Here is a 27,421-nt window from a genome sequence, read left to right on the forward strand (position 1 = left end):
AAATAGTCGCCCAATTTCCCTACAAGATCTAGAGAGCAAGTTAAAGAAATTCAGCTGAAGTTTTCTGGCAAAACAAAAGATTGTATCAAGTGCCATGCAACATTCCAAGCGCCACACGCACACCGGCCGTTAGTGAGCCCTCACCGCCACGATCTTGCTGCTATCGTTGGTTATGATCACCTCCTTGGCGGAGGGATCGTCCACCGTGTCATTGTACAGCCGCTGGTCCTTCCTGAAGAACATCCAGTACACCCAGGGATGCATATCCGTCAGGAACTCGCAACTGAACCTAGCCGTCTCCCCGATCAGCCGGGTCTGATTCTCAGCGCCTTGCGTCAACACCGGCTTGGCGTATAGGCGCTCTACAAAAACGTACCTATGTTACCACTAGTGGAAATGCTTACAGGAAATTATCTAATGTTAGTCACATTATACATGAAATGTTTATTGTTAATAATTCTATTTAGTATAACAATTAACCACAATATTGCCACCACCAATGCCGTCACCTATTTTACCGCCTCCTAAATTTGGACAAAGATACCATTTACCAATTGTGAATTTCTGATAAGGACATATAAAATTTTCCCGTTAGTTACAATAAACGAATGATGTATCTTGCAAAACTATAGCACTTGCTTCATCATCAACACTTGATTAAACTGGCATTATTGACCAAAATTTGAACTTTAGCATGGGTTAAAGCCTGTGATTGGCAGGATTAGAATATTTGGAGCAATCACAAGTTTAAATCTATGCTAAGTTCTTGTGAACCATTTACAATAAAGAATAGTTGCTCTTTAAAGATCTCTTCCATTTGCCCACTTTGAAGATCATGTTAGCTGGTGATGATGATGATGAAAAATGAGTCTATAGTTTGCAAGACTTCATCAACATTTAAACCAATGCCGCCATAGACACCTACACCATTTACAAAATGGCCGTCACCGTAAAACAGTTTAGGAACCTCGATAAGTTTCTGGACTACAACGGTCTCATTGAGCGGGGTCCCGTCGTCGTCCGCCGTCCTGTTCGAGGTTCGGACCCAATACACTTGCGGCTCCAGGTCGGAGATGGGTGGGCACGACAGGCGGACGGTGTCGTTGACCAGCACCGTGAGGTTGCCGGGGTACCCTTCCTTTATGTAAGGGCTTGATGGGTAGCGCTCTACGGATGCCCAGGTTTAGCTTAATTTAGGGATTCTTGTGGTACAAGTAAATGTTTTTGGAGGAACGTAAACTGTAGCAATTACGCTAGAATTTTCTTCTGTATCGTTTTAAAAAGTTATTCAGATCAAGATTTATCTTCAGATAATATAATTTATTTTATTTTCCTAAATGTAACTTTTGTAAAATAAGTTTAACTTAATTTTTGAGACAAGGCAAGAAAAGGTAAGGTACCTACTTGCTACCGTAGCAAGTACTTTTTATCTACTTTTAGAATTGGGCTGAACCAATTAGTTTCAAAATATCATATTTGACGTAAATATACGATGAAAATTGTTCTTATCCTTAAGGGTATCCTTCCGTTTGGCCAAATTACTTTTCGTCAAATTTCACTTCGCAAACAACTTATCGCCAAAGTTTCATTTCCCAAATGAACTTTTAGCAACTGTACTTTTCGCAACTAATTCATTTGGACAAATTATCATTTGGCCAAATTTTACTTGGCAAATGTTTATATAGCAAATGTTTTATTTTGCCAAATATTATATCCCAAATAATTTGTTTGGTCAAATCGACACTTCACATACTTACCCACAAATCAAACCATAAGGCAGAGGCAGATGATCATGGTTTTCACAAGAATGCTATGTGAAACAAAGAGATTGCAGAAAATAGTATGGTTGCAGAAAGTAGGTATTGCAGAAAATAGTAGGTTAGGTTAGGTTAGAACAGTGACCCTTAACGCGCGAAGGCGAGCGAAGCGTGCCGCGGCAGCGGCCGCCGAGCGCTAGAATCACCTCTATTGTTAATGAATCATTTGGGAATTTCGATTAAAAGAATGAAATATGAAAAATTTATATAGAACAAATTTTATATTAACTACCCACTAAACAAAATAATAACCTCTTGTTAATTTGTACTCCATTCTAAGCACCAATCAAATTATTTTGTAAATAGTGTATCGTGAAATATTTTTGCCAAATGAAACATTTGCCAAAACATACTTTGCCAAACAATAATTTGCTAAACAATAATATGCCAAAAACGGCATTTGCGAATTAAAAGTTTGCTATAAGTTGTTTTGCCAAATGAGAATTTGCCAAATGAAAATTTGCGAAACGTTGTTTGCGATGTGATAATTTGGGAAACGTTTTTTGGCCAAACATTAGTAATCCTATCATTAAGTTATTCGATATCAGTTAAAAATTAAGTCTAGATTTAATGTGTCACCTTACCTTGAACACCAAGCTCAGTAGTATGATTGATGCATCCCAGCTCGTTGCAGACGATGCAAGTGTAGTTCCCATTGTCGGTCTTGGTCAGTTCGTCCAGAACCATCGCCCACTTCCCATAAGTGGGCTGACCGAAGCTCCTGAACACTTTCCCGCCGTTCTTCCTCCACGTTATATTCGGCGTCGGGTTCCCTGCGAAAGTTTATGGCTCGTAAAAATGCTTTTAGTTACACCACTCGCAGTGATGTTACGGCTCACAATATTCAAAGGTCTGGGTATAAATAGAGTTTGGGTAATAGACGTTGTTCATCAACAGTGTTTACCCGACATTTTTGCTGTCATGGTCAAGTTGTATCAAGGTATATTTATTGATAGTTTTATCCGTTCTCTGGTAAGTATACGTCATCCAGTCTATGAAGGTAGCCTTGGGTATTTTGGCCCTTGAGTTTAACTAGTTGAAGAGTTCAACTAATTAAGATTTGATGTTACATATACTTAGTCGTAAAAACTAGGTGGATCGATGATCTGGTAAAGGTCGCAGCGCAGGACCGGTCGTTATGGAAATCTTTGGGAGAGGCCTTTGTCCAGCAGTGGACGTCATTTGGCTGACGGAACGAACGATACTCGTAAATATTAGAGAGATGTCCATCGAGATTCTTGACGTAGCAAAACAATCTCAACCAATAAGATTCGGGTGTTTATTATGTAAAATAGTGCATTTTCTGAGAAGGACCCAACAAAAAGACTGAGTTACCTTCAGCAGCGCACTTCAGCCTGATGAGGCTGCCGGCGGGCTTCATCTCCAGGGAATACATCCTGGAAGGGTGCTTGAACCGCGGCGGGTACTTCTTGATGCTGTTGTCCACGTGTCCGTAGCCGGGGTGATCCTGCAAACGAATTATATTACAGGTTACGTCATACGTTGCTCCCAAAATTTTAGAACCTAATCGTAGGACTGGGCGTTAGATTTTCAATGGTACCTTTAGGTGCTCCACTAAAATATTCGATTAAGAACTTGCGCCAAGATCTTTTTCGTACGAACTTTAATGACATGTCTTCCTAATAATATGTTCCGGCAGTTAGATGTTAGACAGCCAGTTCTTCTGGTGTTGAGGATTCCGGTTGAAAGTCACTTCTACCTTCAGCCTGATCATCACTTTCCACCAGGTGAAGATCATGTGGATAAAAAATAAAGAGCTACCTTTTCGTTCCGGTCATCAGTATCTTCATCCCTGTAGCCGTTGTCGGGCCTGACTTCGGCGCTGGTGTTGCTATCGTCGGCGGTCATTAGCGCGCTGTGCTGTGACAGGATCTCCGGCAGAGGGCGCTCCACGTCCATGTCTGCTTGGTACTCTGCGACATGAGTAACATTTAGGCTGAGTTGCACCATCTTACTTTAACTTTAACAAACGTCAAAAATCTATCAAACTACATACAAAAAATACCATTTATCGTTATAGTTACGGTTAAAGTTTAGTGGTGCAACTCAGCTTTTAGTATTATATTGGTAGATTCAGGATTGTGAGATTTTACTATTTAACCGCAGCTATAGCATCTGCCTACGTTGGCCAGAGGGGTTGTAGAATTATTATCAAATCTTCTATTCGCCTCTTGCAAATTAGAGAGGGTCCTGTTTCTGCAGTAACTAGACTTAAATTCGCTGGAATGAACATGGGTGACCATCATACAACAGGGGTAATAAACATTCTAATTTACATGAAGATTTTATTTGTAAAGGATATTGACCAAAACGACTGGAAAAAATCATAAATAACAGGGATAACCATAAACCACATTCGACCATTGGCTTTACCAATTCAAGACGTCCGAAAATAATTTCACACGGGAAGCCATTTATTTTGATTGTCCACACGATAATCGTGTCCTCCAAAAATATTATTAATGCTCCCAAAGTTTCCACATGAGCGCAATATTGCAGCGAAGCCAAAGACAGAATTGGCATGTTTGCACATCTGGCCAATAAAGTTGTCAATATTCATGAAAATAGCACTACATCAAACCGAAAACGTAAAGGATAGAAGTTCGTTCTTTTGTGCAGCTATTAAATTTTGTTCTACTCTTGCCGTGTGGGTTGTTTTTGAAGAAGCTCAAAGAGTTTACAAGTCAATATGTTCTTTGGTTCTTTGTATGTATCTTAAAAGACAACAAATTGTCAAGAATCTGAAAATGAAAACTAATTTTCATCGTTACCTCTTAAAGTATCCCGACTGTCAGTCTTCACTATGACGGTGACCCTCAGTTCTTTGGTGGTATCGTTGATGCTTTGGCACGCGTAGACTCCAGCGTCTTTTTCTTGGAAATCTCTTATTCGAAGCCTAGAAACAGAACAATAATCAAAATTCACATATTTTTCAACAATCAGCATTTTCAATACAAAGTCAGGATTGCTCCATCAGTTACTATGCGTGGAATCTAAAATTGCCAATTCAAAATAGCACGCATGTTCTCCAAATCGACTACATTCCTCCGTGATTTCTGAATGATTGATTTGATACATCTCCTGATGGGCAGTTTGTTTTCGAACGCCTCAAATAGAGCTGTATGCGCGGGAGTTGCATATGAGTTATCGCGTGTTTTCGGTCCGCGGATAGAACTGCACAAATATTGATGCAAGTCGGCTGCGTGTGTGCGTATCTGGTTTCTAATTTGGATGTCGGATCGAATAATTTGTTGTTGTTTTTGTGATATTTTTATTTCAATGCTTGAGATTTAAATACTCTTTCAAAATACAGATACTTATTGAAGATAATATGCTGAATGATAACAGTTTGATCTCGTGCATAGTTCCAAATTATTTAAAAAAATCACAAACAACGAAATCTTTTTGAAGATTGACTAAAATCTAAATGCAAGATTTTTTTTTTAAATTAATGGAAAAGGACATACATCTGCTTGGCGCTCTGTACAAGCTGTCCATCTTTGTACCAATGCACCGGAATCTTGCGCTCCATCCCGCACACGAGGCGAAGGGGCTCGTTGATGTCCGCTTCCACCAGGGAGTGGGTGCCATCTGCAACAAGAACAATATTGTTTTATTTCATTACCCCTTTAGGTATTGCTTTAACTTCAAATACAGTAGACAGCACATTTGAAAACTGCTATAGATGCCACGGTATTTAATATGATCTGCCGTCGTCTGTATACGCCATCAAACACATCTATTGACGACCTGTTGTTCTAGATATTCCAGATAAAAGATCAATGACACTTTACTGGACATGATCATATTTCAAGCTTGTTAGTCTATTGACCTTAATAATGTAATCTTAGAAAACATTATAATCATATTTCAGAAGAATTTAATTTACACATCGCTTTTGGCCCGTATCCGAACATCTCAATAAATTAAGTCGAATCACCACGGAAGTCCTATCAGATAGTGGAGACGTGAAGAAATATCCGGTTGCATTGGCTGCCAGTTGGAATCGTGCCGTATCCCGTTCCCCGAACCGAATGGAACTCGATACAATCGCAAATACGCAGTAAAAGTTCCAAAATAAACCGTGTAATATATTTACAGAAATTACACGGAGTACGACTCAATACTCAAGAAATAGAAGTACCCATAAGTTCTTGGTATCAGAAACCCGAACATGACTGTATGTATGACAAAACAAGTAAAATTACCATTTCTAATCCTTTTCCAAAAAACTGAATAACAACAAAACAATGTTTTCTACTACGCATGTGTTTAAAAATAATTACTGCCTACACGTTATTGTGCAAGACAGGATTTTATTAAAACTGTATAAAAGCGTCATTAAAAGTGTCATGTTTTTATTTATAGCCAATTACAGCAACATCATGCAGAATTTTTATGATAAAATAAGAGTGGTCCCGGCGCAGTGAGTGCCTTGAAGAATGCCATTTTTATATGATCAAACGAACTTACCAAGTGAAGTTCGATCTGAATTATCCTGTTTTCGCCGAAGAGATTTATTTTACCGTGTAGTACCCCTGTACGACAAGCCAATCCGCACACAATATTCAGCGTAGTAGTAGTAAAAAACAAAAGAGCGGGCAACCCCACCCCTACCACGCTGTGGGCTCGGTCTCCGAGCGGTCTCATTATATTTAGAGAAGAGATGACATTGACGTTTACCTCCAGGGAAGAAGATATAGAAATCTTCGGGTTGGGAGGGACCTTAAATCTCTTCGGCGAAAACAGGATAATTCAGATCGAACTTCACTTGGTAAGTTCGTTTGATCATATAATTATCCTGTTTTCGCCTCCGAGATTTATTTTACCGTGTAGATGTTTAGAGCATGGATCAATGTCCATGTTAAATGGTTAAGAGAGTAAATGTCAATGTACTAAATACATAATAAAGCAATATTTTTGTATTATAATCGTATTGCATCACTTATTCATAACAATAACAAGTATCACGGTCTCAACAAGATTTTGTTCATTATAGAGTATTATTATATACATTTATTTGTACTTCTATTAACTGTTAAGTACGACTACTGATTGTAAAAAGTTGCCAAGACAGTTGACAGAGCATCCTGTCTATCCAGCACACTGGCTAATTGTGTCAACGTTGACAGCGGCGCAAACCGCAGGCAATACTGCCGCGTGTCGCGTGCTGTGTGGGCCGAACACCCTCGTGTCGACACTCCTTTCCTATATTTATCCAGTTTCATCTCAGAACTGAGCTTGACGACGGTAGTGGTTAACACCGAATCGATCACAGTGACTGCAAGGCTAACACTCTGATTGTTGTAAAACATAGGCTCACTTGCATTTTAATTAAATAAATAAATAATGTGGTTAATTAAAACTTATTAATTTATTTGGATACAGTTTGACCAGTATTCCAAAACAGTATTGATTTGGATTCCAAGTAACACTGTTGCGAGGAAAAAGTTTGCTTTCTATTTAATAGCACCTTTTAATAGCAATCTTTTGATTCTTGAAACCTGACCTATAAATTATAATATTTATTTAAATAATTATATATTTCAATAAATTATATGATTTCACTAACGATATTGCTAAGCGGTGGTTATTTAATGTTATTATAGGATGCACCCGACTTTAGAATATGCTAAGATAATAGAGTAAGGTAGGTACAATGATGTAATTGAGCATTGTAAAAATATTTATTTGTCAGTCATTTGGTGTAGTGGTTTCGAAACGGACTACTATGCCGAGAGGTCCCGGGTTCGATCCCCGGCCGGGCAGAAATTGAATTGATACATTTTAATTTCTGTGATGGGTCTAGGTGTTACTATGTATAATTTGTACTTATGTGTATAAAAACGGTATTTAAGTATGTTTATATCCGTTGTCTAGGACCCATAGCTTTGCTCAGTTTGAGACTAGGAGCGTAGTGTAAAATTTCGAAGGAAGGATATTTATTTATTATTTGCGGAGTGTATAGCGGAGTCTGGTACGTTTTGTTTGATCCACGACTGCCAAATACAAAACTCACTGCCAAGGAAAGGTAAGCTTAAATGGGCAATATGGTACTACTGATGTACCTGTTGCCCCAGCATTCTATTTTTTTTTTTTTTAATTTATTTTAGTGAAAAAACGTATTAGCGTCTAAACGTATTAACGTCTAAAAAAAAAATGGTCGCCATTCTAAGGCGAATTAATTGGAATTAATTCATGTTAATCGTGTAGAAATCTCTACGCCAGACGATAAAATATGAATTATGACTAAATATCAAACAAAGTTCAAGAAACAAAAAATAGGTTTATGTCATGTACTGAAACCAAAGCGTCTAACATTTTCTGAGACAATATTAAACCAAGCTCCTACTCCGTGTCTTTATTAAGACACCTTGATTCAGTCAGCTTCAGTATTATGACTGTGATGATTGAATTTTTATAATCATGCTAAGAAAAAATAACAAAATACTAATTCTCAATTTATACTTCATAGAAAGGGAAGAAAGACTCATTCATTATTATGAGTTTGTGGCAGCGTTATCGATTCGTAAAATAATATCGCATTATTTTTTGGTATTATTAAAAAATGTCCTTAATCTAAACTAAAGGTTACAAGTAGTGGTAGTACTGGTAGGTACCTACATAATACATAGTTTATTTTATGTGGTTGATTCGTTCTTTGACTGACCAAAGTCTACTAGTCCGGTTGTTATAACAAGCGGCCCGATTTCTTTTTTGATGCGTCAATAATTTTCTGTTACATTGATTACAATGTAATTATTATTGTGTTATATTTATAAAGGCATAGTTATTATCGCTTTAACGCATAATAAGATACTTTGCTTGTCTAAAAGATTTAGCAAGTTAAGAAATGATTCAATGTATTTCATGATGTCGCATCTCTTCTTATGAGAATTCTAACGTTATACATAAATAATTTATACGAACCAATTGTAAAACAGTACATGGAGTTAAAACTGACCTTTTTTTTTTTTTTTTTTTAGTAAATAAATAATAATAATGATGATGAAGCCTTACTTTGTAAGACTATCAATAGTATTATTAGCATTAATCATACATTGATTAGTAGGTACAAACCTACATAATAATGTTTTTCCGATACAAGAAAAAATGACGTCATCTTATGTACCGATACAGTTTAAGGAAGCTCTTAGATTTTATCTATTATTTATAGATACAAGCTGATGAGACGTCATGAATAAATAATTAACTTTTAAAAAAAATAAAACCGACTTCAAATGCGTGAACACAAAAAAAAACTAAAAATTAAAAATATTGCGTATAAAAAAGTTCATCCCCAATTTTCCACCCTTGGGGGTGAAATATTTTCTTCAAATTCGCATGAAACCCCCCTTTTGATAATACCTATTCAACAAAAAAATAATGGTTCAAATTGATTTATAATCGGCGGAGATATTGCGTATAAAAAAGTTCATCCCCAATTTTCCACCCTTGGGGGTTGTTTTTTCTATTATTAAATTTAAATGGGACCACCCTTGAGGTATTACCTATACGCCGAAAAAAGATTTGTTCAAATCGGTTCATAATTGGCGGAGTTATCGCGTAACAAACATAGAAAAAAAAAAAAAAAAAAACATACGGGTCGAATTGAGAACCTCCTCCTTTTTTGAAGTCGGTTGAAAAATAAACTTTGTAAAAATATCAGGGCTAAAGAAAGGCCGCAAAGAGACAAACAAAAATGTTGCCTGTTTGTTCAGATACAAAACAAACATCCGTTAAAAAAAGATCATAATTCTATTTGCTTTTCAGTGGCTATTGTGTTTATGTAATAAACATAAATATTGATAAGTTTCTTTAAACCATAAATGAATCTTTTGTTAAAAGTTTAATTGCGGTTAAAATATCATCCCTTTTGAAGTGCTTAAACCACATAAACTTTGTTTAGCATCTTATATAAACGGTATCTAAGTCCACCATCTAGGAACATTTTTTTTTTTTTTTTAACAAGTGGGTAATCTGAGAATGTACTCGTGTCGACGGATGCGATTAAGAATATTCTTAATATCAACGTCTCTGCGCCGAAGTGTATAATTATTTGTTATGTATAATTAATTATGTTTACTCGCATGGTTATGATGATTATGAAAAAAATCATCTGGGTTCGAATCGGGAATCGAATAGGTATCTCGGTACAATAAATTCTGTAACCGGATATTAGGTACATTGCATTTAAAATAACAATATTTTAAGCGGCCAGCACATACCTGTACATAGATGGCGCGTCGTCTAGGGACGCGGGTTACCTTGGTGTTCTGGTCGGTCTTTAATGGCGCTTCCCGCGTTGCGTTGGCAGCGCTGGGCATGCGGCGGTGGCGGCGCGGCGCTGCGGCGTAAATAACGGCGCCTGCGCGGCGTGGTTGCGCCGCGGGCGGGTGATAGGTCTTAGCCCATCATACCATACAGCAGGGCGTAGCTTGTCGGTACGGCCTCTGTATAAAGCCTCGATTCACACAGTTATGCGAACGGCTAAAACTTAAATTACATATTCAGTGCAGCAGCCTGGATTAGTTGTCATATCAAATAAATACCTCTTTTCCCGTTTTAGAGAATTATAATGAGTTATAGTTGTCGACCGTCGATGTAATTGGTCGACCGACCGGAAATGTAAAAAGATCTTTGTAAGTTTCCAACAAAAAAATGTGAGACTGATAAGTACTCACAATCACAATGTCAGTTAATATGAGTCGTTGCATAGAAAAAACGACATATTGTCATACTTCATATATAAAGTAGGCATTTATTTCCACTTCGACTCGGTTCGGTCAACAAACCGGCCTAAGGTTTATTTAGGATCTTTTATTCTGACCTTATAATAGCAAGTAATGAATCTACATAAATGCACTTTGAATTTTGATCTGATACTTATTTCTTTCTTACTAGCCTTTGTATTTAGACCAATATCGATTGGTGTAATGTATAAAAATACGAAACAACAAAATTATTCAGTTACCCTTTGTAGCATTGAACAATGTGTATGGCCACAGGGTCATCGGTCGTTATAAAAGCAGGCGGAGGCTCGACTGGGGCGAGTGCGTCCGCGGCGCCCGGTCATCATGCTCCAAGACGGTTGATGGTTCATAAGGTGTAAGGTCAAGAAGGCAAGCTCTTAATGTGGGTAGTTTCGTACAAACGCAACATTTTTCTGTATGAGCTCATTATGTTCTGTTTTTACGGCTTTTAAAAATGGCCGAAAAGAAGATACTTAACTCGTAAAAGTGAATAATTTTACAATACCTGGCTATCTCGGTAGTTAATATCTCGTTTTTACTCGCTAGAGCGAAAAACGGCTACTGGTTAAAAAAATAACCGAACATAAAGTGGCTGCTGGTTAATATCTCGTATTAACGCTACTGGTTAAAAAATGACCCGCAAAATGACCGAATATAAAGTGGTTGCTGGTTAATATCTCGTATTAACTCGCTAGAGCAGAAAATGGCTACTGGGTAACATCTCGCATTACCTCGGAGAAAAAAATGGCTACTGGGTAACATCTCGCATTACCTCGGAGCAAAAGAATGGCTACTGGGTAACATCTCGCATTACCTCGGAGCAAAAAATGGCTACTGGTTAACATCGCGCGTTAACTTGGAGCTAAAAATGGGTCAAAGTTACGCGTCGTGTCACAACGCTTATAATAAAAATGTACGAGCACTTGCACAAAATAGTTGTTACAACCAACCTTGTGTTGGGTCTAATTCTCGTCACTACACTGCACAACTTAAAATAATTACGTTTTTTGTCGGTAAAAACGTCCTGGTGACGTCACTTAAGCATTTTTCTTATACTGCGTGCGGTCGTTGCGCGTGCGCACAAAGGAATGAGACCGCTCGGAGACCGAGCCCACAGCGTGGTAGGGGTGGGGTTGCCCGCTCTTTTGTTTTTTACTACTACTACGCTGAATATTGTGTGCGGATTGGCTTGTCGTACAGGGGTACTACACGGTAAAATAAATCTCGGAGGCGAAAACAGGATAATTTATTTCAATTTATCTTAATAGCTATTAAGAGGATTCTTGAAATAAATCGCCGTTTGTGCCTGAACATAAACCAATCAATATTGAAATTACTTTTCACTTAGTACTGTCATTCCCAGATCATAAACTTGCCAGGAGGTGGCTATGAATACTAAGTGAGCTTTTTATATGGACGTCCCTCACGTCCTGTGTTTCCTACAGGATACCTGTTGTGGCATACAGATATACAGGGAAAAGTGTGAACACTTTCGACCTTATCGCCGAGTCGTAAGGACAATTTGTCTTTTTGTTTGTTTCTGTGAGAAAATTTTGCAATCGAGGGTCGTTATGGTTCTAATTATTTGCCCGTTGACGTTTAAGTAATGTTAAAGCTTGCAAGTAAGCTGATGTGTGGCATTAACTATTTGTTTTCTTATGGAAATGCAGTAATCAGGAATCCTGCCAACGCGTCTAATACATTTAACATTCATTACAATACAACGTATTTATCTCTGATCGTTATGTGAGTAATTATTGTCTAGACATTTACAAATTAAAAATCGTTGTTATAAACAATTGAATTTTCTAAATTCTTTCGAACTTTATGAATGAAACATTATTTAAAACAAAACAAACATGAACTTAACTAGCCATTCATCAGACAAGACAAAGTCACTGTGCTTTGTTTCACTGAAGCTTTAACGGGCCTGAGATTTGTAGTGTGTGGATTATGGCGATAGGGACGTCAGGGGAGGCAGTGATGTCGATAAAACCACACGAGTGTCGATAACGGGTAAATTATTACAATTCCTAGCACTGTTTTATGTTCTATCGGAATTAGATAACGGCAGATGTAGGTCCAAAAGCATGTAGCACGGTCTTAAGGTTGAGTAAATGAAAAAATTCGTACTTGAGTATGCTCATAGGATATTTCTAATATCTTACAAGGTGATAAGACTTATGATGAAAGAATGATTTTTTTGAAAAACCAATATTTTAAAATCTTTGAACTTGAGTTTCCTTTTATCAACAGCACTCACTCTGACTTCTTGATTACCTACTCGCATATCGCGCGAGTATAAAAATTGTCAGTTACTTCAAATTGTTAAAACATCGGCAGTTATTTCAAATTATCGACTCGTTCCCGTCCATGGCGTTTTTGCGAAGTTCTCAAAGGTCGTTTTATGGTTGCACATGCTCGCCAGATGCGCCCGCGCACAAAAACCGAACCATTTCTCCAGCAGTCGCTTTGTTTACACAATCGTCGGAATCCGACCTGAGCCGTGGTCAATCAGCACCAGATTCTCATTTGAATAAACCCTTCTTACAAATAACAAATTACATATGTATAGCATCAAGTTTCTTGCACTCTTACCAATATCTCTGCCAAATGAAAGAAAATAAAATAGAAATATGCAGTTATAGGATCTTAAATAATGGAATAAGATTGATGCACGATGGACCCCATTATCTAACTTCCAGGATAAATATGTTTACCACGATCAAACTTCAGTGATTAAAAATGCACTTAATCTCAAATCATGTAACATTACTGCATTTGCATACACGTAGATTAGAAAATCTAATAACTATCTACAAGGATAGAAAATTAAGAAAATAATATGCTCACATATTATAACTGCCGCAGTTCCATAACATTGCATTATTAAATCAAGTCTTATTACCCTTCTTGTTATGGTTAAACACTGATAATACGTCGTATTATGTTTTAAATTATCGAGTGTAATTTATAATGGAAAATAAAACATGATATCGAATAATTTCCTTCAGTACATAATTAGATATGAATATTAAACCGTTATTTCCAGGGTGTTATTATCTGCGGAGGAAACCTAGCGGCTAGCGCAGTTAACACACGCACAGAGCACTAAGCATTTGAGAGGCTGCCTGTCTTGAAAAGCTGCGTGTAGTGCCCGTTTTCACTAATGGAAGGGATGCTTAATGGGAGGGCCATTAAGCATCAAAAGCTCAAACAAATCATTTAATTCAGTTTCCATTTTGCCGACTTACAATAAAACTATCACTTAACACTTAGTAGGGGGCTGGAAATCGGGCACCTGTCTTAATGTGATCCCTTAAGACCTTAGGTGTCCCTTAGGTGTCGGTGAAAACAAAACTCCTATTAGGTGTTATCTAATTTCATATGGGTGTTACTACACAATTTCTTATTTAAGGCTTGGTATTTCTGCTAAAGTAGGTATTTCGCGCTGTCAAAATCTGCGCGCGCAATACTTCGCCGAAGACAGCGCGCCAAAGAGCTCTCGCGGCTACACAGTATAGAAATACGCAGTTTAGAAATACGCAGTTGGTTAGGTTAGGTTGACTTCCTTCCGTTCAAGCGTCACACTCACAGCACTTTTTAATACAAATCATATCCAAGTGATACAAATTAAAACAACTTTCAAAATTTTTGGGAATATAATTTTAGAATCGAATAAATATAGAATATAACTGCCAAAGTAAACACGGTTCAAAGAGGCGTGGCGTCACCCGACCTTCCGGAAGTTCCGCGCTGGCTAAAAGAATTTCAAGATTACGTCACCCGACCTATCGGTAGATCCTCGGGATCTTGAGCGATAGGAAAAACATTTTATGATCAGTTACTCGTAGTAGCGATTATTTAGAGCTTGGATAATAAATTATAGTTGTTGCAATTCACAAAGCTTTGCATGTGGTTAATTACATTAATCAGTACACGCATCAATTTTGTTCAGTCTTTTTCTTTATTAATAAATAAAAATATCATACTAAAATTGCATACATATTTGTTTGTATTGGTCTGGGTGTTTTCTTTCCATAATTTATGTATAGGGAACGTGCACATCGATGGTGCTGCCAACTGGTGTCATAAATTTGAATGTTTTACCCTAGTTTAATATTTGACATTTACCATTTACATACAACACGTGTAAATAGACATAATTTTATAAGTGAAAAAATTGGTGAAAATACATTATTATATACAGTCTAATTTTTTAGAAATCAGCAGAAATGTCATCAAAAATGGCCAACTGACATAAAAATATTTTTAGTCTGTGAACTAGTGATGCGACAAAACCTCTCGTTAATCGCGAAGTGAAATTATTGTAGTACTTGCGTATCATCGCCGAGTGATCGTCAAAATACTAAAAATATGCAACAAAGTCGCAACATTGAATGTGAACTGATTATGAAATTGTCGAGAACAGGAAACAAACTGTATGCACAGATGTAATCAAAAAACACACTGGACAGTAAAACAATCAGTGATATCCGTAAAGTTATTAAACTTCAAAAAGTTGCAAAAAGTTCTGTTTGGCAGTGTTGCTACTAGTGACATCTCGCTCGCTCAGTTCTTTGTTGCTCTATTCCGCTAGGGAGGTAATTTAAGATGCTATCAATGAGGGTTTTCGCGATTGAAAAATCCGCCAGATGGCACTACGTAGACGCAAGGTCCAAATACTGCATGATTGGTTATTTTTGACATGACATTGACAGATATGTTAAAATCCACCAATCACGCAGCATTTGGACCTCGCGCCTACGTATTGCCATCTGGCGGACTTTTCAATCGCGAAAACCCTCATTTAAAGAAGATTTTTATTTTCTTTTATTTTATTTACTTATACAGGAAAATAAGCAATGCGTAAGCATAATTGCATAAAAAAGTAAAATAATTTCGTTTAAATAAAACCGACTAAAAATTAAACTGACTCCGAAAAAGTATACACTAAGAGTAGAAAAATAATTTTACGTTATCTCCAATATTGTCGAAGTTATCGCTGGAAAACTAAACAAAGTATCGTAGGTATATTTTTATTTAAAATTAATCAGTAATCGGAATAAGTGAATACTTAAAATAATATCGATTAAATTTACAGATTACTGTCTATGACTCACAGGTTACAGCACTGATGTGTCAGAGACAAGTCATAGACAATAGGGAGATAACACATGATTTTAAACGTCAAGTCAATTTGACAAGTCTCACAAATTTTCATCGTCCACGTATTTTGCTAAAATAATTTGTTTCAAAGATTGATTTCAAACTTGTATAAACGTGAAAATAAAGTTGGTTTCATAGGCTTGTTAAATAATGTGTATGATATTATGAACACGTAAGTGATTAAGGTGTAATTGTGTATGAAAGTGTTTGTTTACATCTCTGCTGGATTCTAAAAAATCAAGGTATACTTAATAATAATGCATTGTTCCATTCCTGGATGTACCAACACGTCAAAAAAATACAGTAAATCAAAATACAAAGGTGTTATAGCCAATGATTCTCCTAAAGTAGCTGTGGAAATATCCCGTGATTCTAGCTGTTTACATACATTCAAAAGCTTCGGCTTTTTGGCTGGTGTTGGAAATAGCTCATACATTTTCAGTCCCTTATCATAACCCAATAATTGCCGGTAAGATGGTTTACCCCATTGTTGGGCATTACTTGTTTTTGATTTAGCACTTTCTGGAGAATTTACATAATGAACTAAGGCACATACATGTTTACATTTACCTGATAGGCCAGCCTTGCATTTACAAATTGCACTTGTAATGTTTCTGTTACAATCAAGCTGAAAGTTGGGAAAGTACATAAATAGAATTAATGAAACGTATACTTTGAAAACATAATACATTTCATAAATTCAAAGGTAATTCAGAAATAATACAGTAATTTGCACGTCGTAAAGAATAAGAATTTTTGTTTGTGCGACAATTTTACCAGTTATCACAGTATCATTTTTGTCGTGAGTTTTCTCTTCAACATCTAACACGTGGCCGGCCTCGAAGAGCTTTTTTCCTTTTAATATATTTTGACTACGTTGTCGATCATTATTGATTGGTAATTACACCCATATTTTATAATTTTAATCATCATAAAACATAAAAATATGTATAGCCTGACCAGGAACATAAAAACCCTCGCCATGTTGCGGAAATCTAATGGTACTAATTTCTTTTAATGGCAACAATAACTAAAAACTTCATTGACATGTCACCTTGCATGTCAGTCTATTGCTGTCAAAGTGTAAACAAACTTTATTTTAAATGTGCGCAATTGATTTTGTGAATGAAATTGCTAAAATCTTTTTATAGTCGTGAAAGAAAAGTGGTTCACAATGTGTTAAAGTATTTGTCGAAGAGAAATACCAAGGGTTCGGACAATATTTTCATTGAATAATGTTTCCAACAAAGGTTATAGTACGTATAGTACAGTCCACTATGAAAATTAGCTGTGGTTTGTTTCAACTACCTATTTTAAAGTTTTTTGTCACTTTCTAAGTGTTGAATTTTATGGAATTGGGAAAGAAGTACCGAGTTTGAAGCGTCCATGAGCAGACATTGCAGTTGAATATTCAGGTTCTGAATTTGATTATTGATGAGTAATAAAATAAATCCTACTAGCTCGATTGATGGTTTCATTTAATTTATTTAAACCAGGTTACCTATAGTAATATGTTTTCGTTAATTTATGAAAATATTAAATTAGCCCGTAATCCTGAATCCTGATACATAAAGTTAGCCTATTAATTTAACACAGGTACTACTCAGTGTTGCACTATCAAATGCAATTGATGCGCCTCTATGCCAGGGTTTTTATGTTCCTGGTCAGGCTATAATTTTGATTTTTGTTTATATTATTGACAACACGATGACAGGTCTGATAAGTTTTTTTTATTGTCCGCATAGTGTCTCTTCTGTCGCAGTAGTGCTGCCACCTATAGTTTGTGCACGGTCCCTATAACGTATGTACGGGGCTCTGTATCGAAAATCACTATGAGCAATAAGCATCACACACGGTTACCTGGAGTGCATTACCGCAGCAAAAAGCTTGCCATCTTAAATAAACGGTATAATATCGAGGTTTCGTCAGTACAGTTGCGAACAAAGGTGTTTGTGTAGTGTAGTTGAGTTGAGAGGTCAGATTATTGAAATAATAAAACGAACATTTTATTTTTTAAATACATTTTAAAAATAATTTACATTACAGATAACAATGAGAGGATGACATTGCAAGGTGGTGCCAGTCCAGTCTTAAATCCGTTGATATATGCTGCATCTGCCATGTTTTTGGCTAAAAGATTCTTCTATCTTGCAGTTTAGACTTTTATTACAGACCTCAGACAGTATTTTTGGAAAACTTTTACGCATGGCGGAGGAAGGGACGCTCTAGAGACTCAAGTCTAGAAGGAGTCATATGAACTCCAAGTTTTAAATCCGTTGACATCTGCTGCATCTGCCATGTTTTTGGCTATAAGATTCTTCTATCTTACGGCTTAGACCTTTAGCTACAGGCCTTAGACAGTATTTTTGTGAAAATTCTTACGCATGGTGGAGGAAGGGACAAGGGACTTAGACAGTATTTTTTATTATTTATTTGTGTCAGTGTGCTCTTCTAAAGAGTGTAAGACGATTGTATGTAGGTACTATTAAAATGTAATTTTAACTCATTGCTTTTGTCTCATATTTGAGGAATGTACTATGTATCATGAGTAGAGTCTTCGTTTAAAAGGATGCGAACGATTTAAATTTCAATAGGTAGACAAAATTGATAATTTTTAATTATCAAAAATTTAAGCTTTCTCCAGTAACACTGATATTATTATACTGTGACTCATCAAAGTCATCATTGTCAAAAATATTGACAAATCGCGAACTGTCACGGCCAAAAAACTGACACGCGTCCGTCCTCCGTAAGCGCCACCGCGCGACTGATTGAGATTGTCCAAGCCGTCATGGACGATTTTTTCCACATTTTTTAACATAGTAACTAAATAAGACGCAATATAAAAATTTCATCCGTTAAAAGCTCTCAAGTTATTTCTGAACTTTAGTTTAGTAAAAGATTTAAAATCTCAAATAGCTTATTTTAAAAATAAAACCATAAATAGAAAACGAATAGAGGTAACTTTGGGAATTTATTCTATCGAGTCAACTTCATCAAATCGTGTTTCCATCCGTTAATAGCCCTAGAAAATATCCTCAACTATGCCCAATAAAAATCTTAGCCTTTAATTTTACTGTTTAGTACCTCAAAAATGAAAAATGAAAACCTCATTTTCGCCATTTTCTCTGCTACCCGGCCAAACATTATATCTATAAACATAATTCTATTGCATCATCTATTACGACTTCTTTATCTGTAGCCATAGATTATAGAGTTTAGTGTGCAGATAATACTTATTTATCGTGACCTAAACTGGCACTGAACTTGAGACCCGATCGTAAACTGCGCTGAGCATTAAAGCTCATTACGTACACTTTTAGTTACAATCCAATAAAACTACAGTTGCATTAATGTTGGATTAACTCACTCTCGAGATTATCTTGAAGGATGTGTACTTGCTTTTTTAAAAGTGGCATTAAAATGTGTAATTTCTATTTAAGTAAAAAATTATTTAACCGATTGAGTCCCAGACGGCATTAATTAATGTCATAACAATTGATTATCTATTGTGTCTAGATTCGCGGAGCTTGAAGGATTAAAGCTCATTTCAGAGAAGTTAGTCAAGGAAAATGCATCAACAAGACCAAATGAATTTAAATTGTAGGTATATTGATTTATCACCACCTGCCTGGGTATTGTTTTCAAATACCAAAAACCATTTCGGCACAGCGATGATTTGAATAAAGCTTTTAAGCCAATTACGTTTCCGTTCAAAAGAATCCCATTCAAAAACAATGGCGCCAATCACCCAATCCCTCCTAACCCGTACTTAAAATTATCCTTAAACAAAACAAAAGTTATCACGAATTCAATGGAATTATCAATAATGAGGTATGGGGAATAAATATTTGATTGCAAGGTTGGTTGTCAATATGACTAATCTTAGGATAATCTTATAAAACAATGAAACTAAACCTTTAATTGGATATTGACCTCGTAGTTTTTATCCAATTTTAAAAACACACCTTAAATCTATCCAATTTAATTCGAAACAAAGCTAGTAAATAAGCTCTATAAGAATGAATATAACAAGAATTAGCTCAAAATAACAGTTTTAGAATTAGAGCCAACGACTGGTAATTATACATAGGTATATAACTTAACTAATTACCGCTAAATACACAGTAAATTGGAGTTATTAAAAGATTATTTTTCAAAGTCGGTTGAAATTCAGCGGACACAGACATAACAACGCAAAAAGCGCGTATGAAATACAAAACTGCCGTATTTCAGCTCAGCATGGCTTTTTGATTGCTTGGAGCCATTCCAAAGGGAGCGTTTTACATCACACGACACGACTACGATTTGTTGACATTGAAATAAACAAATCTGTGGTTGAGTAAACAAATTATCATTAAGTTAATGAAAGACTAAGGTCCTTTTTCACTCTCACGATCTCCTAGTAAAGTTCTAAGTAATTACTTCCTGAAAGGTAAAAGTAAGAAGTATTTTGGCATGAAGTCTTGTGTTTCTTTGCTACTAGTGACTTTAAGCAACGAGTAGGCTACTTGACACTTTACTTAGAGATGGGTGAACGAGGCCCTTAGTAATCATTACCTTGGTACTATTACTTATTCTGTGAAGTAATATAGAAAAACCTCGCAAGATAACTATCGCGTCGTGTAGTCTTCTTCGTTCACGAGGTTTGTTAGCTCTATTCTCAGTATTACACGTGCACTTCCACCTCAATTATGATGTCATGTCCTGTAAGTGGGTAAATACTCACTTTTGTTTTCCATTCGGAGAAATCGTGCAGTGTAAAAGTCTCTATATTTTTGTGCGTAGGAGTGATTTCTCCTTGTAGTTTCGTTTGATGGTTGAATCCGCAGTTTTGGGTCGTTTGCTTTTAACACGTCTTCAAATGCATCGCGACGTCGATACGAGATCTTTCTTGTTGCAAAATGTGTGTTTTGATTGAAAGAAATACATTGTGTCCAGACATTTATTGTTCGATATTTTTAAAACGTTTAAGATTGGACGCGGAAAAGTCCCGCTCTGATTCTAAAAGATAAAGTGGTTTCGTCATTAATTGACGAAAGAGTGAGCTCATATTCTTAAATAAGTAGCAGAAGTATAAACTACAAGAACTACACCTATCTACTGTCCAACCATTAAACTCTACCAACTTTAATTGAGCATAATTATCAAAGTTGGTTCTAACTAAAAAAGGTAAATTTTCTCAAGGAATTTATTTTGATTTTCATTCATAAAATTCGTTAAGTTTTTGATGCGCTTTCGTGATAACGACATAGGTTATGATCTCTCGTTGACACAGATATCATCGCGAAAGACAAATCGTGCGATTGCGCTGAAACATGGCTTTAGGAAGCGGGACTGAGGGTCGATTCCCGGGATTTATGGCACCGGTGACCAATGTGAATTTAATGAGAGCACCTCATTTGATCCAGAAACTGCTTTCATGTAAAAATATTGAGGAAAACTCCAAGATTAAAACCTGTCTCTTGCAAACACAATCCTGAAATTTCAATTTTGTCGACAGCCTACGGTTTTGCGTCTATTTCGAATTCGATCTGTCATGTGCATCCCGCTAAAGCACGATTTATAAGCACAAATATGAACAAAAAATAATGCAAGGACACCGCGTTTTTAGACAAGAAGAATATATTTCCAAAAATCATCAAGTTTTTTCAGCAGTATAACTAAACTCTAACAAACATACATGGTTACTTTAACATTTATAATATTAAATATTCACGTCTGTATTACCACCAAACATCGTCTCTTGGACCTCGAAGATGTACCTAAACGCGGAGGTATTCTAATCAAGGATTCCGAGCGTCTCTCTCCCTTCCGCAAAGCGCTTCGATTTAGGGACCCCTTAAGTCTCCGCCGTACATATTAATTAGCCAAGATCTTCGATCAGGGTTAAAACATTTGAAACCTTATTACAAAGGAAAAGAGGCACAACTATTTAAATGTTTTATAGTTTAAAGATAAACGACACTTCCTTATTGAAGCGCTATTTACATAAAGTAAGTACTGCTTTTGTTCAATGACTTAGCGAGTGGCAGGTTCTCTCTCTCTGAGCAAATTCAAATTCAAATTCAAATTCTTTATTGCTCCAATGTTGGTATATAAAAGTTCTTACATATAGACATAGACCCAAAACATGGACCCTGCTAGGGTATTGCAACATGAGATTAAATCTAATAAGTATTATAATTTAAATAATAATATTAGAGATCTGTATAATTACAACTTATTTCAATTAAAACATTACAATTTTATAACAACATTATTAAATATAAAATAATATATCGAATTACCCATCACTATCATTGAATTTATCACTTAGAAATTCTTGCAAATTATAATAACATTTATTAATTAGGAAGATTTTTAGATTTTTATTAAAAAGCGTGAAGGATTCTAAATTTTTCAATTTATTAGGTAGGTGGTTGTATATTTTTATAAGCATGCTATGGGGACCAGATGAAAACAATTTTAACTTTGAGAAGGGTACTTTAAGCTTGTTCAAATTTCTATTGTTTCTTTTAGTTCCTTTTTCCGGTGAATACAAGTTAGCATGCTTTTTGACAAATTTACAGGACTCGAGGATATAAATAGACGTAAGGGTTAGTATTTGAAGCCTGACAAAATGTGGTCTACAGGATTCCATCTGATCTATATTGGTTAAAATTCTAATGCATTTCTTTTGCAGTATAAAAACTCTTTCTACTTCGCAGGAATTTCCCCATATAATTACACCGTACGACAGTCTCGAGTGCGCGTATGCGTAGTATGCTGTCAATGCAGTCTTAAGATCGGTGACTCTCTTTAGGTGTTGGAGTGCATATACAAAAGAGGACATTTTGTTCGACAGCCTTTGGATATGCTGCTTCCAATTCAAATGGGTATCCAAGTCTATTCCTAACAGGGTGGCAGAGTTCACGGTTTCCAATTTTGTGTTTTTGTACTGATATGATATTTGTAATGCAGTTTTTTGGTAGGGTTTAAATTGAATAATTTTAGTTTTATTTAAGTTAAGTTGCAAATTATGCACTTCAAGCCAGTTTACAATTTTGTCTAATGTCGAGTTTAGTTTAACTTCCAGTTCAGTTATGTTAGAGCAAGGCATTAAAACAGAAACGTCATCAGCAAAAATTACACAGTGGTCGTCTAATATATTTGGGAGATTATTTATATATATCAAAAACAACAAACATCCCAAGACGCTACCTTGTGGGATAGAGCCAGTGATAGGGACTATGTCTGATCTAGTGTGTGTGATTTTCCCTGTTTCGTAGGTTTATGTGTATTTGAGACGTTTTTATTTTAATTTACTCATCGCGTCGTTTTTCAAACTGAATAATTACCCTAGACTATCGTATGAGACAATGGAAACTAGCAGATTTTGTAACAATTAAATAGGAATCACATTCACATCGAACTATTGGAAAACTGACTTGGATAACTAAGTGAAATAACATTACGGATTTAAGACAGTTCAAACTCTGAATCGATTTTTATCTTATTGGTGCGGATATTAAAAGCAACTGAGATCATATTATTATGTACCTACTCTATGTGACATGGCTTCATTAGAAAGTTGAGGCTAAACTGTCATATTTTGCTATGTGTGTGCGTGTAGTCGATTGTACAAAGCAGTCGTAGGTAGCACATTATCCTAGTTTAAATTAAACGAATTAAAAACGCACAAATTGTCATATTTATAGCTATGAACACGGGATTCGTGTGGGATTGTAGAATAACATAACCGCGCACGCTTCCTGCGCTGAATCATTGCATTGTGCGCGCGCGCACCCGAAAAGGCAGCGAATAATAAATAATAAGCCATTGCAGTTATAACAGATGATCGTCAGGTTTATAGGTTCGCGGTAGATGACTAGAAAGACATAAACATTGATCTATGTTTTTATAACAAGACGAGAGACTGTGAGTAATTAAATTCTAAATCTTTCTTGATGTTACATTAGATGCGAAAGGTAGAGAAATGTTACGAAAAAGTAACTTTTTTCAAGTATCAGTTTTTCACAGAATATATCTATGACTGGATATTTTCTATTCAGCAGCTCTACATTTAGCCGCCTAGGCCATTTTTGATGGCAATTTATGCAACTGAAGATTGAGTACCTAATGTATGATTGATACGCAAAGTGTAATGTATCGTCTTCGCGTATTTAGCACGGCATTAGATTAACTCATACGTCACGGCAGAAAATCACACCTCGCACCGGAAGCACTATTTCCAACCAATCATGCAACGCAACGCGAACTGACGTCTGTCACATGACACCGAACGCTGCGCCGGCGCAACGGAACAGATACTAATCATTATTGACACGTTAATAAGGCTCGGTATCGCGTGACGCGCGTTTTGACAGCTGTAAAATTATGTTTAAGTTCGCAGTATCGTTTTGAATGACATGGATACTCGATGGTTCGTTTCACGGTTTTTACGGGGCACATATTTAAGGGCCCACTTTAAACGGTTTTAATGAGCGAGTAAAAAATGAGCAAGGGGGTTGTTTTAAGCAGATGTCATTTTAGATGCAAATATTGGGTATTCTTAGACGCATGTAGCAAAAAAACTTCAAAAACATTCTCTAGATTTTCTTTCTTTTTTTACCTCTAATAATTTTCTTTAGGAATATCAAATGTTTGTGATATGATACCTTAATGTTGAATATAAGGGTATAGTAAACATGAAAAGGTGAATAAGGACATTTAAAAGTCTCTTCACATTACATACACTTCAGGATCGAGAACATCAAACGGCAGACATAGGAAGTTATTATACCACAGAGATTTGTCGCCCGAAGATGAAAAGATTATTTTTAATCTGGCCTAGCATGATTTAAAAAATAAAAGGAAGATGGCGCCGACATATCCGCTTCCTCTTCGGATTTCGAATGCGCACGCGTTTGACGGCTGAACATGATAGATCAGAATTTCTAGCTCTCGATAATAATGCTCGAATCAAGACTTGGGAAATCCATCTTCAATAAAAATGGTTTAATAAATATATCCTAATAATAGCAACGGATAGCTTTATTGTTTCTGACTTTCATGAACTGATATATCCATTTATCCATATAATATTTTTAGGACACGCTAAACGGTAAAATCGCATTGCATTTCTAGAAAATGATATTTGTTTGTATTATTTAATTATTTCCCTTGCCTTGCCTCGTCAAAAACTAGGAATGTGTTGGGAAGTCACTCCGTTTCCTGAAAGAAATTCGACACTGATTTTCTAAATTGGATATACACTGGCAAAATATATTAGCTTCGTTCAGAGCTATTTCAATTTTCACATTCTAACATGTCTTGCCAATAACGCTATTACCATATTAGCGATGTTCAGCAACTTCCTGAAACGTCAACGGGGTTATTCGATACTGTACTTCCGTTATTACACAGTAACAGCTGCAAATATGGAATTCCTTCAGGCTGGCATTCCAAGTGAATTCCAAAGTAATGTAGAGACGATATTTTATTTTATTCCGATATTAGATCATGCGAGGCACATTGTCTTATAAAAATACCGTTTTTACCTACTTACTTTGATAAGAGACACCTTGAAACCTCACCAATCAACCTCACAGGTTAAGTATCTTACTTAAATTCATTTTATCGATAGACAAAACAAAAACGTGTTTGTACACCAATGTCATTTTATTTAAATAATTATTAGTTATTATCATTCTTTTACTTTGGTAGCTTAAACACTTTTTATTATTTTCAAAATTAAATTTATAATTTCTCAAATACCTTTAGAAATACCGTCTGCGTTTGTTCCCTCCAAAAGGACTGTCCTAACATAAAAAAAACACATTCCAGTCCCGAGGAAGTCTTAATTGGCAATCATCGAAAACATCCCCAGCATCTGAAACAGATTGCAAGAATGCGCCGTTTGCTGCATTTCTGCTAATCGTTACCGAGGTACAGTCCGCTACAAAAACTACGCAATAAATTACTTTAAGCTTACATAAATTCAAAGACAGCTGATTTTTGTGAAATAATCTTTATACGAATGAAGTCTGTACAAGATCAAAATTATGAAAGGTTTATCTACATCATTAGTAATTTAATTGTTTGTTTGTATTAAATAGGCTCCGAAACTACACCATTAGAATCCTATAATATTATTTCTGATGAACATAAACGGTACAAAGTTCGCCGGGTTAGACAGTTAAAGATAAAGGTATATTCTTATGTCTCAATTAAACTATATTTTCCTGTTCCTTCATTGTCAGTAACGTTTTCAATTAATATCCCAACTGTACCTTTTCCCGCGGCCATATTTTTTCCGCGTTAGGGTGTCCGCCATCTTGTTTATTTATAGCGCGCGCGTGCGCAAGCTCCTTGCTTTCAATTAGTTTGATTTGTGAGAAATCGATTTCACGGAAATTTGAGGTGTTGATATTTTTTAAAGGAAAACTATTTTTGGGAAGCTCTTTTTAGCTTAAGAGAGTAAAGGGTTAATTGGGTGTAAAATTAATTCATTCAAATTGAATTTACTGAAATTGACAGCTGGAGAATTAGATACTTGACCCTTGTAATACCTAACAGTCGCGAAAGTTATTTATTTACTGAAAATAGGTTTTTATAAAGCGCTTTTACACATCTCAGTCGCAATAACTTTATCTCTACCACTGTTTCGGGAAAATAGCTGGGTCTATGCAGAGCTGAAGATGTATTTATTATTATTATTTGTTATCTGGCCTTGTAATAAAGTAAAAAACATGTTATTTATTACTTGTGACATTTTCAAGATCACCTTTCATTGGCCCATGAAAGCAAAACAACTTCGTTTGTTTTCCCGCGTCGTAAAAAAGCGGCAACTCGTGCGCCGGCGCATGGAGTTCGTAATTGCGTAAACCGGCGCAAGTAACGTATCCTGCGGCGCGTGCTACGCCTCTTGGTAGTAATCTCGTTAGTTTAACTACTACACAACTTCAACATATTTAATCAGTGAAATTAAAAGATTAAAATCGCACTCTACATAAGTTATTTCTTAAAAGCTTTGCATTTCTTAAATCAAAGCATTAATAAATAAAAATCGATTTCGCTTCTAGACATAAAACTGTTTACTGGGAAATTTCGGAAAATTATTTTTCCAAAACTTAGTCGTTGAACTCTTTTTTATGGGATGAAAAAGAGCACATGAGGTTTATACGGAGACTAGCAGTGCCCGCGACTTCGTACGCGTGAAAATCATTTTTTCTCTGCACCTGTTACTCGTAGCGTGATGGTATATAGCCTATGGCCTTTCTCCATAAATGGGCTATCTAACACTGAAAGAATTTTTCAAATCGGACCGGTATTTCCTGAGATTAGCGCGTTCAAGTAAACAAACAAACAAACAAACTCTTCAGCTTTATAATATTAGTATAGATATTTGATAATAGGAAAAGTATCTTAGAGAACTAGGTATCAGTTTTCAATTCAAAACAGAACGCTAATAAACTCTTACATATGGTAACAGTATACAATGTATGTATGTATAGTAAGTAGGGCTTTTGATACTTGTGTTAAGACTATAGCCCCTTTTAACCATTGAGACTTACTGCATCGTTTGTAATTCATGTCCTTTTTAGCGTGCATTCATATGCATCGTTATAAAGCCATTGGGTGTATTACGCGCGATTATCATATTGTTTGGCGCTATGA

The 27,421-nt window shown here is 36.0% G+C and overlaps 1 protein-coding gene across 1 annotated transcript in view; it reads right to left on the reverse strand.

Moving 5' to 3' along the window:
- The window catches only part of LOC135081454 (fibroblast growth factor receptor homolog 1-like), a 97,304-nt gene that overhangs the window by 14,703 nt on the left and 55,180 nt on the right, over nt 1-27,421 (reverse strand). The window contains exons 3-8 of the mRNA XM_063976150.1: nt 5,306-5,429; nt 4,610-4,734; nt 3,600-3,751; nt 3,153-3,285; nt 2,402-2,590; nt 968-1,167 (exon numbers count right to left, since the gene is read on the reverse strand). Of these exons, the coding sequence (XP_063832220.1) occupies nt 968-1,167; nt 2,402-2,590; nt 3,153-3,285; nt 3,600-3,751; nt 4,610-4,734; nt 5,306-5,429 (923 nt within the window). The remainder of the gene's footprint in view (nt 1-967; nt 1,168-2,401; nt 2,591-3,152; nt 3,286-3,599; nt 3,752-4,609; nt 4,735-5,305; nt 5,430-27,421) is intronic.

Source organism: Ostrinia nubilalis, chromosome 20 (genome assembly GCF_963855985.1).
Source record: "Ostrinia nubilalis chromosome 20, ilOstNubi1.1, whole genome shotgun sequence".
Taxonomy (NCBI): Eukaryota; Metazoa; Arthropoda; class Insecta; order Lepidoptera; family Crambidae; genus Ostrinia; species Ostrinia nubilalis.